We start from the raw sequence: 16,622 nt of genomic DNA, 5'->3' as shown, positions 1-16,622 counted from the left end.
CACACACGGGGAGTGGCGATGAGCAAGGCTACGCTTGCCATCATTACTGCCAGCCAGGGGTGCTTGGCTCAGCTTTTTCCTGGGCTGTTTTAACATCCTAGTCCATCCTTGATTGGGGGCATGGTGAAGAGCAGGTCTGCGTGCTTCACAGCTTGCCCTCTTCTTCGTCTAGGCACCCATTTCATTGTGGATAAAACTGAGCAAGACTGCCATCTGCCTCCTGAGCACGTTTATATTTTTACCCATAAATCCACATCAACCTAAGACCCTGTTAATGCCTTCTGGCCCCAGTTAATCTAATTTGCTTTAGGATGGGTTTGAACTCCTCACGTTGCTCTCAGGCTAGTCCAGAAACGGGGACCACTGACAAATTAACTGAAACTTCACAAGGTACACTGCATTTCCACCACCACTTCACAGTAGCCCTCTGTAGATGATTTCATCGCACATAGGTGGGCATGGACACAAGCATACTTTCCCTTGCCACACATGATTGCCAGCTTATGAGCATGGAGTTCGCACGTCTAGGAGGCTCTGTCCCCATGACTGGGAAAGGTAGAAAAAGTAGCATTCTCAGTCGTGGACAATGGTGCCTATTCACGTACACATCCTGTGTATGTAGATGCCATGGTCACAAGCTGTGGTGGTCACATGTAGCAGGCTGGGGCCGGTCTGCTTGTGCCAGTGTCCCCCCCCCCCGTATGCACAGTGATTTCAGTGTGCGTAATGTCCTCTGTAGAGAGTCCGAGTCTCTGTGCTACACAGTCAGGAATGGTGTGGGATATTTGAACCGGTGGCAATCCACATGCCGTGTCCAGTTTGCACCAGGGAGGACTGAGTTCAGTTTCTGCTTCTGCTCCACACGTCCTGTACGTTTTTAGCAAGTTGCTCTATCTCCATCTCAGTTCCCATCAATGAAATAGGAAGACCTTGTGCTACAAGCAAAGATAAACCACAGATGCCTCTGAGTTCCAGAAGTAGCTGAAATCTGGCAACAGGTTTATAGTGTAGCAAGTTGTGGAAATACTCTAACAAGGGCTTCCTAGAAACTAGCAAGATTCTACCGTGTTTTGGGAGGCTTCGTTCATGTTACAGGCTGTACTGCCCATGTGCAGAGGCCTTCTGAGATGACATCACCACACCGTGTTGGCTAATCTGGCTTCAGCCCATGGTTGTGGTATAAAGGGTGCCATGCAAGTGTTCTTCAGTTTTAAAAAAACTCCTCCACTATTTTTCTGCTTAGGACATCAGTTTCCTTCTTTCTCTGGTTTTGTAAGGCTATTACTATTTTTATCCATTCATTGTCACAACAAAAGGAGCATTTGAGCTGCGCAGGGCGCAGAGGAATAATAGGCTAATTTTCTTGAGTCTGCCATGAGTATCTAGGTAAATTGTTAAATGTCACAGTGATCATGATAATATAATATCCCTCTTTATCCTACTTTTCAAAACAATTCTTGAGATGCCAAGCATTCTTTGCTGTAACACAAGTACTCCCGTAACCTTTCAAAAATGTAGGAAAAACCAGTAGGGTCCCCTCCAATCCCAGCAGCAATGCTTGCTGTTTTTTAAAGCTTTTGCATTTCAAAACGGATGTTGTTTAAAGTCGTCTTCATTCCCTTCTCCAACACTACTGCTCGCATCTATCAGATGTTTTTAAAAAACTGTGACGCAAAAGTATGCCCCCCTCCCATCACTTCTGTGGGAACAGCCTGTCTTGTTGGTGGCTATAGGATAATTTGCACGAATACCATTCCAAGGGGGAAATCATGAGTTTTTTTTTTTTTTAATGGTCCAGGATGTCCATAGGACAGCCCTGGGAAGTAGTTGGACTGAGAGAGAATGACTTGCCCGAGGCCACCTATTGAGCTTCATGGCTCAGTAGGGATATTTAACCTGGGCCTCCCACATGCTAACCCAAATCCTGGCTGTATAACTTGGCTGTTCCTCCCCCTTCCCCCTGAGTTAAGTTTGGGGGAGCAGTGGGTCTTTCTGAGACACAGAGGGTCCCTTAAGAGGAGGGACCTGTCAAAGGTATGTTTATGAGCATGTAATGAAAGTAATTTAGGGAACGGCTGTATTCTATTCTGTGAAAAACAGAGGAAATACAGCCCCAGGGCTGACGGCCAAAGCATGACCTCGGAGCGTTCCTCTGACTTCAGATCAGTTTCAGAACTTCTTAACCCTGATGAGATGTCAGTGAATGTGAATCTGGCTCTCGTAGTTCTGTTTTCCGTTTAGTTTATATCCTAGAATCTATTTGGTTCTCTGGACCACCTTAACATTCTGGGTGTGCAGCGCTGGCCTGCTCAGAGCAAGCTTTCTCATGACATGATATTTGTGGTATTTCCTGCTTCCACTTTGGCTAGACATACTGCGTGAGCAACTTTTTTCTTTTCTCTCTCTCTTTTTTTTTGCGGAGTAGGCCCCCCCCCTTCCTTTTAAAATGCAGTTTATGTTTACAAGAAGATAAGCTCTCAGTCGAAACCCTGCTCCTAAAAATGTCACAACCTTTGGAGCGTTTTAACGTTTAAATATACAGCCAGGAGTTCGATTACCCAAAGGAAGTGTTAAAAGATCTGAATTAAAATCTCACATGTAAAATATCCCTTGTAAGTAGGGCTGCCAAGTGTTTTAAAAGGAGATGATGAACCATTCAGATTTCAACCAATAACCAATTCGTTAAAACTAAAATGAGTTTGCAGATTTTTTAGAACCTTACGTGTAAGCCTCCCCCCCCCCCGGACTTATTAAAGGAATTATGAGGTAACAGCTAATGTCAACTAGGGGATGGGGTGGAGTTGGGCTACCAGTGGGGGCAGAAAAGGCCAAAGGGCTGACTGCTTTCTGGTGGGTTCTGGGAGGTGGAAGGAAGCCTCCAGTGCAGAGAAGGGGAAGGTTTCAGTCTTGACCAGCTTTGCCATTCAGCTTTTAGTGAACTGATTGAGAATTGATGCTACAGTGTAATTTTATAACCATGTCCTGGTTTTACCTACCAGTCAGTCAAGTCAAACTTAAATCAGTGGACCTACCTGTCAATTAAACAGGCTAAAGGTGGCAGTGCAACTTTTAAGTTCTGTTAAGTCTCAAGCTGCACATTATGTGGAATTCTGTGGCTCTTTCCTCCACAAAGCCACCTGGTGTAATCTCATCTGAGGGGAAGAAAGGGAGGAGAAGCAATACTGCTTAAAACTTCCTTTTTGGTCATTTTCAGTCAAGATTTCCTCCCTCTCACTGCTTTTTCACCCAGAGCAGGAAAGCTGGGGATGCAACAGAGACCCTGTGTTTGCCCCCAACAATAATAACATTAGATTTATATATCACCCTGCAGGATGACTTAACACCCACTCAGAGTGGTTTACAAAGTATGTTATTATTATCCCCACAACAAAACACCCTGTGAGGTGGGTGGGGCTGAGACAGCTCTGAGAAGCTGTGACTGACCCAAAGTCACCCAGCTGGCTTCAAGTGGAGGAGAGGGGAATCAAACCCGGCTCTCCAGATTAGAGTCCTGTACTCTTAACCACTATACCAAACTGGCTCTCAGTTGGAAAAAAGTGAGGTGGGGAGGGTAATTTGTAATGTAAAAAAATATATATATTGAGGGGAAGGGATAAGCAGCATTTCTCCAGAAGATGAAGCCTTCTCCCCCTTACTCAGCTTTAGGAAGATGAATTCCACACAACGTAATTTGATCTTAAAGACCAAAGTAGACACTATTATGGGAGATCCATGATTAGGATCTCTGAGATTGTCTTGTAAGCCTAAAACCAATTGGGGGAGGGGGATTCACATAGGGGCCGTGGTGCTTAGTGGATGAGGGTTAATCCCATTGTTTTCCTGAGGCAAATCACCCCCCAGTACCTCAGTCTCCAGTGAGGTGGTGCTCAAGGTCAAGAAGAGGGCTCAGGAAAATGAGTCTGCCTTCCCCTTTGCCAGGCATTTTGTCACCAATCCAAAGCAGCCTTCTCCCCAGCAATGTTTACACTTTTTAAAAGCCTGATCACAGACCTCAAGGTAATATCTAGCAGTGCAATCCTGTGCAGATTTACTCCGTCTTAAGCTTTAGAATGGAGTAACTCTCCATTGGATGGAGCTGCGAGAGTCCTCAAAATTCTTGCATGCAGGCTTACACAGAAGTAAGCCCTCCTGAGTTCAGTGGAATTTATTCCCTGATCCGTGAGCGAAGGATTGTAGCTGTGACACTTCAAAAACTGGGATTCCAGATGATTTGTTGTTCGGGTTTGCGCTCCTTTTTTGTTGTTTTTGTTTTTTAATGTTTTCTTATGACCATCTGGTGGGGAAATGGATATTTCTATCCCTGTGCTAATCAGCGGGCAGTCTGGGAATGAGCATTAGTCACACCCAGGACATTGAATTTCATGGGGGGGCGTATTTTTCCTTTTTGAAATTGCCCATAAATGGGAATGAGGGCAAGGAGCCAATTGGAAGTTTCAAGACCCAAATAGGGCCGATTCCAGACGGCCCTCTGCGTGCCTAAACGTCGCGCGTTGTCACGCGGAAGACGCGAAATATTGCGTTTTCTCATGCGAGTTTTGTGCGAGGTCACGCAAAACTCGCGCGAGAAAACGCGATATTTCGGCATGCAGAGGGCCGTCTGGAATCGGCCTAGGTGTGAAAATGAAGATTCATACTAACAATGGTTTGCATTGCTTAAAAGTGATGCAGATGTCTTATTGTTAAAATTGTGGCTGCAGGGCAGCTTTAGGAAGGGTTAAGATGTGCAACTTGATCCTATGTATATTTGCCTCATTGAGTTCAGTGAGATTTACTCCAAATTAAGTGCTCATAGGATAGAAGATAAAAGTCCAGTGACATCTTAAAGAATAACGACATTTATTCCCAGTGGGTCACTGCATTGATCTACAAATGTAGCACCTTAAAGACCAACAAGACCCTGGAAACTCTTGTCCATCATTAAGGTGCTGCTGGACTCGGACCTTTAACATTTATTCCAGTATGAGCTTTTGTGAATCACAGCTAACTTCTTCAGAAAAGTGATACGGATATCATACTGGGAATTCGTCTTTTTAAAGGGCGGAGGAGTTGATGGAGAAAAGTTAGGTGTAAATCCAATCAGAAATCAACATGGCCCTTATTTGTTTGTGTTGTTTATAGTCTGCCTTTCTTGAGGCAGATTACATAGTGTAAGTCAATATGATCAATAGCTGGGACGTTCAATAAGCAAAACAATAGTAGGGTGTGCATAGCAGAAATTGGAAAAGAAGCATACATTTGAATACAGAGATGAAAGATTGCTGAAAAAACCAAGTAATTTGCGACCTATTAAACAATGCAGAAACTACCCAGTAGGAGCATATCTACACCAACAGACAGTAGCCAGTATATAGTCTATAGTTCCTGTCCCTGTACCAAAGCATTTCTCTAAACCATTTCTTTACAGCACAGCCTAGAGCCTAAGTAAAAAAAATCTCTCCTGAATATTCAGCTTTGCATAGTTTGTGGAAAGCCAAGGGAGTGGGAGCTTTCCTGACCTCTCTGGGCCATTCCATAAAGTGGGGACATCCACAGAGAATGTGTACATTTGGGCAGCTGTTGATTTTGCCCATTTGCAGGGTGGTATCTATAGAAGGTCCTGTTCAGATGAGCAAAGCTGCCGTGACAGAGCATATGGCAAAAGGCCATGAAGGGGCTTTTGTGTGATGCCCAAAACCTTGAATTAAGCCCAGTAACTGATGGGTAGTCAATGGAGTGACTGCAGAATGGGAGTGATATGCGTACTCCACCTAGCTCCTGATAATAATCAAGCTATGGCATTCTGCACCAACTGGAGTCTCTGAATTGACTATGAGGGGAGACTTGTGTAGAATGCATCACAGTAGTCTAGCCTCGATTTCACTGTGGCTTGAATCGAGGTGGCCAGATTGGCTCTGTCAAGGTAGGGTGCCATTTTCCTGGCTAGTCAGGGCAAAGGCTTTTTTTTTTTGTTTTGTAACTGCATTTACTTGCTGCACTAGCAGCAGTGCTGGATCCAGTAGCTTTACCAAGTCTGCAAGGGTCAACTGAACCCTATCAAAGTTGGAAGCACAATATCCTTCAAGATCTCCGTCTTCCCAACCAGCATCACTTCCATATTGTCTGGGTTCAGTTTCAGTTTGTTTGCTTTCAGCCATTGGACCACAGCTGTCAGGCAGCAACTCAGGATCTCTCTTTCATCCCTGGAGGATTTGGATAGTTAGATATAGAGCTGGGTATTGATGCATAGTGATGGCATCCGCTTCCATCTATGAATTCTTTCTTCTATAGGCTTTCTATAGAGGTTGAATAACACGGGAGATAAAATTGTGCCTTGTGGAACCCCGCAAAATAATTCTTACACTCAAGAATACTATTATGGGACCTAATAACATCCATTATACCATCCTGGGCTTATCCACTTGCACATTATCTAATTTAATAGATGTCATCATATGCCAACAATGCTCTTCTACTATCTACATTGGACAAACATGTCGTTCTCTACAGGAGAGACTCAGTGACCACAAATCAGACATAAGAAATCACAACATACAGAAACCAGTCGGGGAACATTTTCATCTCTCTGGACGTACAGACCTGAAAATCACTGTTCTAGCACAAAAACAAACTTCAAAGAGAATATGTGAAAGAACTCATCAAGAAAATAAACACTACATGTCATCCTGGCTTAACCAGAGACGAAATATCACAAGGTCAGACTATACAGGGGAAGAGAGAAATTCGGTGCATATTTTGCTTTGAAACTAGAGCCTGGGCAATATTCCCAGTAACAAAGTTGTACAAAACATACGTAGGTAGCATTGGGGGAAAGACTACTGCCAGCAATATGACCCTGGACCCTCGTCACTTAAAATGGCGGTAACCATTCTGCAGCACAGATGGGACACCTTGACGAGATGGAGCCCTATGTACCTGGTTAGGGAATAGTCAGGACGACATTATCGCTTGCTTCTCCAGTGTGGATGACTAGAGGAAGCCCCACCCAACAGACCCACCAGTCTTGATGGGTGGAGTGCCTGCATATGTTCCATACTTCCTACTTGACTTGATTTATGGCACGCTTGCCCCCCCCAAAAATTGGCCACCACTGCAGTAAGAGGACGAGTCTTATTCTTTTAACCTAGCACTGTGGTCTTCAGTCTTTTCAGATCCCTGGACGCACTAAGCTGGCCACACTCGCTCTCAGAATCATGAGATAGGAAGAAGGAAGCCAGAGTTAGGGCTTTACTGGTGTTGAGGCTAGGACCATGGACAGCACCCTTAAGAGACTTAAGGGACAGAAAACCCAAGCTGAGCATCAGGAGGTGGGCTGGAGTGAGGAACAAACCGAGAATCAGAGCTACGGAGGAATCCTCTCCACTACTGATTGACCTTGACTCACAGTCCTGTTGCTTCTTGCAGTGTGCATACACAGAGAGACCGGAGGTGTGGAAACCTAGTTCTGTACACATAAAGCAAGACTTTACAACAGGCAACCCCGCCCCCCAAACATGGGCGGTGGGGGGCCCTATGGGGCCTCCATGGCTCAGCATGTGGGGCACCATGATTTATTTAAAGGTCCTAATCTATGGGTTGAAGATCATTGGTCTAGTGAATTTGGGGAGTTAGCAGATTTCCCCCTATTTTAAGCTTGAGTTTTACTATGCACTGCATTGCACTCTTTAATTCGGGCATAACTAGAAACATTTCTCCAAGTTTACTGTAGCCCTTAATTCCATAGCTTTCCCTCCTCTCTGTTAGCAGTGTGTGTGTGGGCACATTGATAAAACGCTGCATTAAAGCAATCTTGATGGTGATGTACAAGTGAAGCTGCTTTATGCAGAGCCAGCCCGTTGGTCCTGGTAGCTCAGCATTGTCTTCTCTGACTGGCAGATGCCCTCCTAGGTTGCCTGACATTCTCCAACACATAAGATCGTGTCAAGATTCTTTTTGTGTGATGTTTTACTGACATACAGATATCTGTAACAAATGGCACATGTAAAGCACTTGGTATAAAAGAAGTTATTAAAAACCAGGACTGCGAAAGGTTCCTAATTCATCAGATCCATGTCAGAACAAGCTTAGGTAGCTCTGAAACTGAAAAACGTGGGGAGAGTTTTGGATGAGAAGAAATTGGGAAGCATCCCTGCTGAGCCTATATAGGACCCTGCAGCCCTCAATGCGTTTGTGCCGCATGAAAGATAAGCGAGAGCAGAAAGGGCTGCTGTTACCGCTGCAGCCTGAAAACCATTCTGAAGATGAATCTCTCGTCATCTACCTGCTGACAGCCAGAGATGGGCACCCCTCATTGCTCCTTTATAGAGACGTGGGCCTAACTTGTTCATTTTGTTACTGCCCTAGCAGATAAAAGACAGCAAGGTGAGCAAAGACAAGGCGCCCAAAGATGAGGCCAAGCCTGCGTGGGATCGCAAGAAGGGAATTCCGGAGCCAAAGCCGCAGAACGGGGAGCGTTTCCCAGAACTCCCCATTCACAAACTTAAGCATACAGAGAATGTGTTTAGGTGAGTTGCAGACTTGCGCTGTGGGGCTGACGCTTGGGCTTAATGTTGCCTTCTATGGTTCTCCTGTTGCCATGGGACGGACTGTATCAAGGTGATGCTACTTATGAGGCTTGAAGCATCTCGCATTCAGTCTGCAAAGGGAACTTACGTTGGTCAGAATGCCCATTTGCATTACAAATGTCTGCTCAGCTCACTGGGCACAATTCCAGTCTTGGGTGTGAAACCAGGTTCCGTTTATCCACAGCATGAGTTACTAAGGCCAGATCTTGCTTTTCCAGGAAGGGGACTGCAAAACATCTGCAGCTGTCTGCAAACCTGTACCACGTTAAATGGCAATGTAGCCATGGAAAGAATAGCCCAGTGCAGCTTCCTGATGCTTATGAGAGACAGTCTCTATATGATACGAAATAAGATGGCTGTCTGTGATAGGAGTCTGCTCTATACCACTTCAGACTGCAGTAGGGCGTGCACAAGTTTTAATGCTAAGCTCCTTGCCTGTATTAAGCTAGCACATCAGCATGAAGGATAGTTAATTTATTATATGCTGGACATTTTTAAAAAAAATGTAGGATGGCATTCAACAGCGGGGGTGCCTCAAATGGTACAGTCTGGAATGCTGCAGCTTACATTCGCATAATGGGTAGATCAGGGAAGCCCCATTCTCATTGAGTCTGCAGGTACTTTTGGAATTTTGAGGAAGAGGAGTGAGTCCCACCACAGGATGGCTGCCATGGGGTGGTGGAGCAGATCCCAAAGTCTTGGGAGACGCAAGCCAAACATTCTCATTGTTTCTGAATGGGTGCTCCCTGCAGGCACAAGGAAGATGTCTCCTAGGCTCTTCTGAAGAACCTCCTGCTTCCAGTTAGAAAAGCCCAAACTGGTTATTTGCTTCAGGGGAGAGATGCTTTGTTGAAGAAGCCAATGGGGCATCAAGAAACCTATTGATGGGTGCCATGTCACCCATGGACACCACATTGGGGGCCCATCATCCTTCATGGTGCTGGCTTGAACTAGCAAAGGAAAAACCCTTCTCATTGTACACTCATTTCTTCCTTTCCCAGCCGCTCCAGCCTTAAAACCACCCCGAACGCTGAGGATGCCAAGCCAGTACCCAATGTGGAAGCTGGCAAGCGGGTAGAGGAACTGCGCCGGCGCCGTGGTGAGAACGAGAATGAAGAGTTTGAGAAGATGAAACAGAAACAACAAGAGGCCGTTGTGGAACTGGAGGAGCTGAAGAAGAAGCGGGAAGAGCGTCGGAAGATTCTAGAAGAAGAGGAGCAGAGGAGGAAGAAAGATGAGATGGACAGAAAAGCTCGGGAGGAGGTAAGAGCCTTCCAAAACGGCCCTCAGTATCCAAACATGATTTTGCTCACCTTCATGCAGTTGTATAGTTGTATAGGAAACTCTCACATGTGAGGTAGCTTACACGCGCCTTTCTGGTTTCTCAAGCCATTAAGGCTCGTCTTTTTGGGATGTTTTCAAGCAACCGTTTTTGACAGGCTGAATTCAATTTGAATTGGAAAGGAGTCCAGTAGCACCTTTAAGACTAACCAACTTTACTGTAGCATAAGCTTTCAAGAATCACAGTTCTCTTCTTCAGATGCATGGAGGGCAAGAAGAAACTGGTCAGATGTATAGGTGGAGAGGGGAGGGAGGAGCAGATGCAATCAGTAGCTTCTGATAATGGGATCAGTTACTTCTGATAATGAGATAAGCATTCATAGTCTATAGAGACTATACTCCCCCCTCCCCTCTCCACCTATATACCTGACCAGTTTCTTCTTACCATCCATGCATCTGAAGAAGAGAACTGTGGTTCTTGAAAGCTTATGCTACAGTAAAGTTGGTTAGTCTTAAAGGTGCTACTGGACTCTTTTTGATTTTGCTACTACAGACTAACACGGCTAACTCCTCTGGATCTAATTTGAATTGGCTTTGCCTGTGGAATTGTGTCTGTTGAACCCCAATTCCTTCTCCATCACTTTTCTTCTCCTGTGTTATGTACATCTGTATGAATCCTTCACCAGCTAGCTGGGCACAAATGAGATGAGCAGCAGGAATTCATGTCCTTCCATTTCAAAAAGAAACGGAGAGGTGTGTGTCTTTTTTTGTCTTTTTTTTTTAACAAAAAAAGACACTTAAGTGAGAAGAGCCTCTGTGGCATCTCTCTGTATCCAGCGGTTTCCTCTTCGCCTGCTTTGCTCTTGGAAAAGAAGAGTATGTGGATAAATACTCATGAGTAACTAACCTCCTAGATTTCATTGGTTTGTTTTATACATCAGTTTTTTACATGCGATCGGATTTCATGACTGAACCAGGGTCCGTGCTCCCTCAGAATGCTCATCCAATCAAATTCGACTCCGTTGAGTCGTCCAACCAGTTTTGAATCGGAGGCTCAGAGCTGGCATTCAGAGAAAGTTCACCCAACAACCATAATTGCTTCTCAGAGCCCAACAGGGCTCAAGAAACAACAGCTGCACTTTCAAAACCATCTTTACAGTGCAATCCTAGGCAGAGTTACTCCAGTCTAAGCCCGTTGATTTCATTGGGCTTAGATTGGAGAAACTCTGCTTAGGGTTGCGCTGTTAATGTGGCAAGATTACATTTCCCTGCTTAGATGTGGGTAAAAAACGGAATAGAGGGGATGCACGGACCCATGCCTTTTCTAACCTTGGGTGTTCTCCTTTGAAGTTTGTTTGACTTTGACAGATCTTTGAACTGAATCTCCAGACAGGGAGAGGTATCAACCCGCAAGTGGAACAGATTTGCAGAAATCCACCCTGCTGCTTACCTGTCCTGAATGCTAAGGCAGGATTATGAATCTAAAGTCTTTTAAGTGGCTTGCTTCATGTTATTACTTTTGGTAGGAAGAGAAGAGGCGGTTGAAGGAAGAGATTGAAAGGAGAAGGGCAGAAGCTGCAGAGAAACGGCAGAAGATGCCAGAGGAAGGCTTGTCTGAAGACAAGAAGCCTTTTAAATGTTTCACCCCTAAGGGCTCCTCTCTCAAGGTAATGCTTCTATGTGGCCAGCAGGCTATATCTGGCTAACTGAGAGCAATTTCCCATGTAAAGAGGTTGTGTGGGAGAGAGTCACCATGTTAGTGCTGTGTGTTTGGGTTTCGTATGTAAAGCTCTGGCCATGCCTTGAACCTGAACAGTGTTCCTTGCTAGGGGTCCCCTACTTGAGTCTCACCCCCCCCCCAGACTAGAGTTCTTGTGTGTCCAACACTTTTAATAACTGCATGACAAAGAAGATAATTTACCATGCAGTTCTTAAATACACAAGAGCCATGTTAGAAAAACAAGTGACAGCCTTATCCATGAAGCGACTGGGTTGTGTAGCAAATCATGTATGCTCAGGTCACTGAAACCAAAGAAGTTGCATTTTGACTATCTGGCAGCTAGCTGGCTCTTCAAAGGTGGTTGCCGTGAGACAATGCCAGGTAAACCCACCTTGCTTTGTAGAGGAGTTCCTTCGGGAACCAGGGATATGCCATAAACAGTATCAGTGCCATTTGTGATAACCTTGCCAGTGGACTGAAAATCTGGCCCTACCCAGCTTGCAACAGGGTAGTGCATGGAAAGGGGTGTTGGACCAAGCATGCTGGACCATTCCCACCTGTGTACACTTAGTCCCTTGCATCCATATACGTGCACCAGCATTGGCACAACACTTAGATTCACGCACACACCATACACATGCAGGCTCCGTACTTGTGACCTCGACGATCTGGAAGCCAGTGTTCCAGATTTTGGGGCCAGAGCCTGGGTATACCATTTGTGTGCATGGAGGTGCTGCACTCACATGAGATTAAAGGCAGGGTCCATGTAGATTGACCTTGCACATGCCATGTTTACTTTTGGCTTTCTCAGGAATACAGAGTTGTCTACATCTGTTACCTGACCTGCATTCCAGGCTAGCCTGATCTTGGAAATTAAGCAGGGTCAGCCCATGTTAGTACTTGGTTAAGAGACCACCAGGGAAGTCCAAGGTTACTGTGCAGAGGCAGGCAATGGCAAACCACCTCTGAACGTCTCTTGCCTTGAAAACTCTACGAGATTGCCGTAAGTTGTCTGCGACTTGATGGCACTTTCTGCAACCATACATCTGTCGGATAGGATTTTTTTTTTGCACAGTTCAGTGCTTGGACTGCCTCAGGGTGCACCATGTTTGCAAACAGAGTCCATCTCTCGGTGCCGCTGTCCAGAACCATTAACAACAGTGGGAATTTTAACATTGATTTTAATAGACTGTGCATCCAACAATGTGATGCTAAATACAGTATAACCTTTTATAAAAAGAACTCAGAATGGCTTTTGTTTGGATGTACACACTTTAGGGATGTGTATAAGACCTTCTCTTGTTGGTCTTAACCAACGTGCTTTTAATCTTGTCTTACAGATCTATTTTGTCATTCTATTTACCGTATGTGCCTCAGTCTTTCTGGGAGTGAGCATGCCGTTGCTTGGTTTGTGCTGTGACGCCTTTCCAAGTCTTATGCGTAGATAGATCTGTGCGTTGTTTGACCTGCATTTCAGAACTTTGCTTTTTACTGATTTCTGAGGGGAAAAAGTGACTGTCAGAGAGCCATTTTCATGTGAACTGATAATAAATTCTCAGTGATTTTATACAAACATATTTGATGGTGGAGGGTTGGGTACCAGAGATATCTGTGCCCAGAGGTTATTAAACTTGAGACTGAAAAAAATGAGTAACCAGACATTTGGTAACCATAAAGAAGAGGATCAATGTTAAAGCATCCCCTTTCAGGGATTTCTTAATTTCCACCAGGCCTTGTGGCTTCTTAACCTCAAGTTGTCCCTTATTCGACCCCACACTCCCAGTCTTCCCTTTCCTGTCTGTGCCTCTCTCATAGCTGAATCGCATGACCTTCATATTCATGGCAAATACTTCTGTCCACAATCTGTGGCAGTCCATTACCGCTCTCGGATTTTTAGCCTGCTCTTCTTCCAAGATGTCAGGATGTTGTGCATGCCCTCCACCCCCACCACCCATTTTTTCCCCCCGTAGCAAATTTGTGAGGTAGGATGAGACATTAACACACACATCCAAGGTGCTCTGATATCCATGGCCTGTAGCCGGCAGAAGCTTTGAAATGAAAGCCCCATTGGGCCTTTTCTTGAATGTTTTGTGCCACATGCTTCTCTGTCCTCTTCCTCCGTGCCACCAGCCCGCCTTTCCTCTTAGCAGCTCTCTCTTCTTTGCTGCCAGTCCTCATCTCTTGCTTCTCCAGGCTTGTTTAAATAAAAAGCACGGCAGGCCATATAAACCCCATAAGCAGGGCTCATTTCGAGGGGGAATGTGCAGGAACGCAGTTCCAGCAGTTCCCCAAAGAGGTCACATGTCAGGTGGCCCCGCCCACCTGACTCTCGGCCATTTTGGGCCCGTTTCGGCCTGGATTGGGGCTGAAACAGCCCAGATCTGGCCTCTGATGGGTGGTGGGCCACTCTCCCACTCAGCAGCAGCCTGATCCTGACCATTTTGGGGCCCTTTTCTGCCATTTTCAGCCCCTTTTGCCATTTTGGGCCCAATTTCGGCCCTGAATGGCCAGGATTGGGTCCAAAACAGCCAAGATAGGTGACACCAGGGGGTGTGGCATATGCAAATCAGTTATGCTAATGACAATTCTGGTGCTGTCAAGGGGCATGGCATATGCTAATAAGTTATGCTAATGAGTTCCGCTCTTTTTCTACGAAATGACCCCTGCCCATAAGGCTTCCTTCAGTCTTGCAAGAGTTATTTCTCTCATGGCAGCTTGGCTGCGTGTCAAGAGAGTTTGGGAAGCCCTGTGGAGAATACTTGGCTTGTTGGGGGAGTGAGGAGGGCGGGGGGGGGGAGACTGGCAGCAGCAGCCCAGGGGCTGCCCACCGAAGGTCAAAGCTCAGAAGGATTAAGGGATGAGCCGACAGAAGATGCTGCCTTCATTTGAGAGGCCCAGCTATCCCATGTTTTCACATTCCCTCAAGCTTTTAACTCCTGTATGGTAACAGGTCAACTCAGACACAGCTACCACAATTGAGATGGTTATCGAAAGCAGAGTTCAGGAGCCAACTGAAGCAGATGAGGGCCCCACAGTTTACACATGGGTAAAGCAGAAAACCTGAAGCGTATTATTAAGGTATTAAGTATTTAGATCACATTATGGGAAACAGTTCCCCCATTTTACAGATGGGAAACAGGGAGGCCGAGATTTTTTGGGCTGAAAGATACTTGGCTAGTCCAGGCCAGAGAAGAGAGAATGAGAAAAAACATGGGTAGTGCAAGGGGGCGGGAAAGCATGCATATTGTATAGATCATTCTATATGAATACTACATCCATCTGCATTTATTTCTCGGCAGCTGGCTTTGGTTTTGTAATCCATGCAACATAACATAATGAGGTTCTGATGTGACTGTCACACCCGATGATCGACATGCAGCCTGCATGCTTTTTGTTCATGAAAGTGTTATGTGTAGGAAGTATCTATTGTCTTTTTGTAAATTGACCCAAGAGAAGGAAAGAAGTGATTTCTAGGGCATTATCTTGACTACTTTCTCCACCTTCTGTCTGTAACATGCTGCCATCTTGTGGCAATGGGAAGCAATGCAATGCAATTGCTGTCATGAAGGCAAACAAGCTAAAAGCCTTGGAAATTCTGCAGTCCCAGTATTTTGAATTGTGCAACCATTTGCATGCCCCTTTTTGCAATATGATTGAATGAAATGAGGCAGCCATTTGTGTTACTTCATGCCATGACGTTTTGGGAGGGAATGGACTTTTTTTTTTATGTGATAGGGCAAGGCATTTGGAGAGCCAGTTTGGTGTAGTGGTTAAGAGTGCGGGACTCTAATCTGGAAAACTGGGTTTGATTCTCCACTCCTCCACTTGAAGCCAGCTGGGTGACCTTGGGTCAGTCACAGCTCTCTCAGAACTCTCTCAGCCCCACCAACTTCTCAAGATGCTAGTTGTGGTTATGATAATAACATACCTTGTAAACTGCTCTGAGTGGGTGTTAAGTTGTCCTGAAGGGCGGTATATAAATTGAATGTTGTTGTTGTTATTGTTGTTATTTGATTTGGGGCTTGGAAGCTCCTGGCAGAAGAATCATGCAATGGAGGAATTGGGATGGGAATGCTGGTGCAAAGCAGAATCCTTAGTTTTGAGATAGTTTCAGCTCTTGGAAGCCTATGGGATAAAGGCTTATCTGATACCAGGGCAATAAGCTCTGTTCACTGCAGCTGGGCTTGTTTGTGAGCTAACTTGCACAGCATCTGGCTCTAAACAACTTCTCTTGGGTTGCCCCACTACCATGGGTCACACTGTCAGCAACTACCAGATATCCGTGGCTGAAAGGGTGCACACTCCATAGGGAATTTCTCTCGTGCAAAAATCTCATTAAGGTGAATGGGGCATGCATAAAGTGAGCTTTTGCAGATTAATAGGCCCAGTCACATGCTGTATATGTCATGTGACTGTACCTGCACAGCCTCTTCTGTTCCAGGTCACATCAGTAACATAATGCTGTCTTATATGATATGGGTAGCCCAGCTCCCAAGAAAGGTAACTACAGAAGCTAAACAATAATTTTAAAACTATGAGAACAATAAAAGCAATAATTAGCCTTTAAGACTGTAAGCAAAACCATAAAAAGCAAACAAGCATTGATCATATATTAAAAATCTAGAGCCTGAAAACCATCAAAAGTGTCAACTGAATCTCTTTGGGGAGACCCAGACTCAAATCCAGTAGCAGCTTAAAGACCAACAAGATTACCAGTTTTTGAGAGTCATGCTCCCTAAGAATCTTCTTTGTTGGTCTTTATGGTGCTACTGGATTCTAATCTTGCTCTTCTACGGCAGACCAACATGGCTTCCTATCTCAAATTATGTCTGGGAAGAGTATTCCACATGTGAGGCACCTCCTTCAAGAAGTCCATGGCCCCAGTTGGCACATGCTTAACCTCTAAACCTGGAGCAGGTTTCAGGTAGGTAATTGCAGGGCTTTTTTTCAGCTGGAACATGGTGGAACGGAGTTCCGGAACCTCTTGAAAATGGTCACATGGCTGGTGGCCCCGCCCCCTGAACTGCAGACAGAGGGGA

General features: G+C 45.3%; 1 protein-coding gene across 12 annotated transcripts in view; it reads left to right on the top strand.

The window, feature by feature from the left end:
• CALD1 (caldesmon 1) overlaps positions 1-16,622 on the top strand; it is a 231,441-nt gene that overhangs the window by 202,801 nt on the left and 12,018 nt on the right. For 7 of the 12 annotated variants that reach the window (XM_054988476.1, XM_054988477.1, XM_054988480.1 and 4 more), the window contains 3 exons: positions 8,362-8,522; positions 9,584-9,845; positions 11,390-11,530. In XM_054988476.1, the coding sequence (XP_054844451.1) occupies positions 8,362-8,522; positions 9,584-9,845; positions 11,390-11,530 (564 nt within the window). The remainder of the gene's footprint in view (positions 1-8,361; positions 8,523-9,583; positions 9,846-11,389; positions 11,531-16,622) is intronic. The other 5 variants (XM_054988483.1, XM_054988486.1, XM_054988478.1 and 2 more) reach the window with 1 other exon arrangement.

The sequence above is a fragment of the Eublepharis macularius genome, chromosome 9 (genome assembly GCF_028583425.1).
Source record: "Eublepharis macularius isolate TG4126 chromosome 9, MPM_Emac_v1.0, whole genome shotgun sequence".
Taxonomy (NCBI): domain Eukaryota; kingdom Metazoa; phylum Chordata; class Lepidosauria; order Squamata; family Eublepharidae; genus Eublepharis; species Eublepharis macularius.
This window is presented reverse-complemented; position numbering and strand designations above follow the sequence as displayed.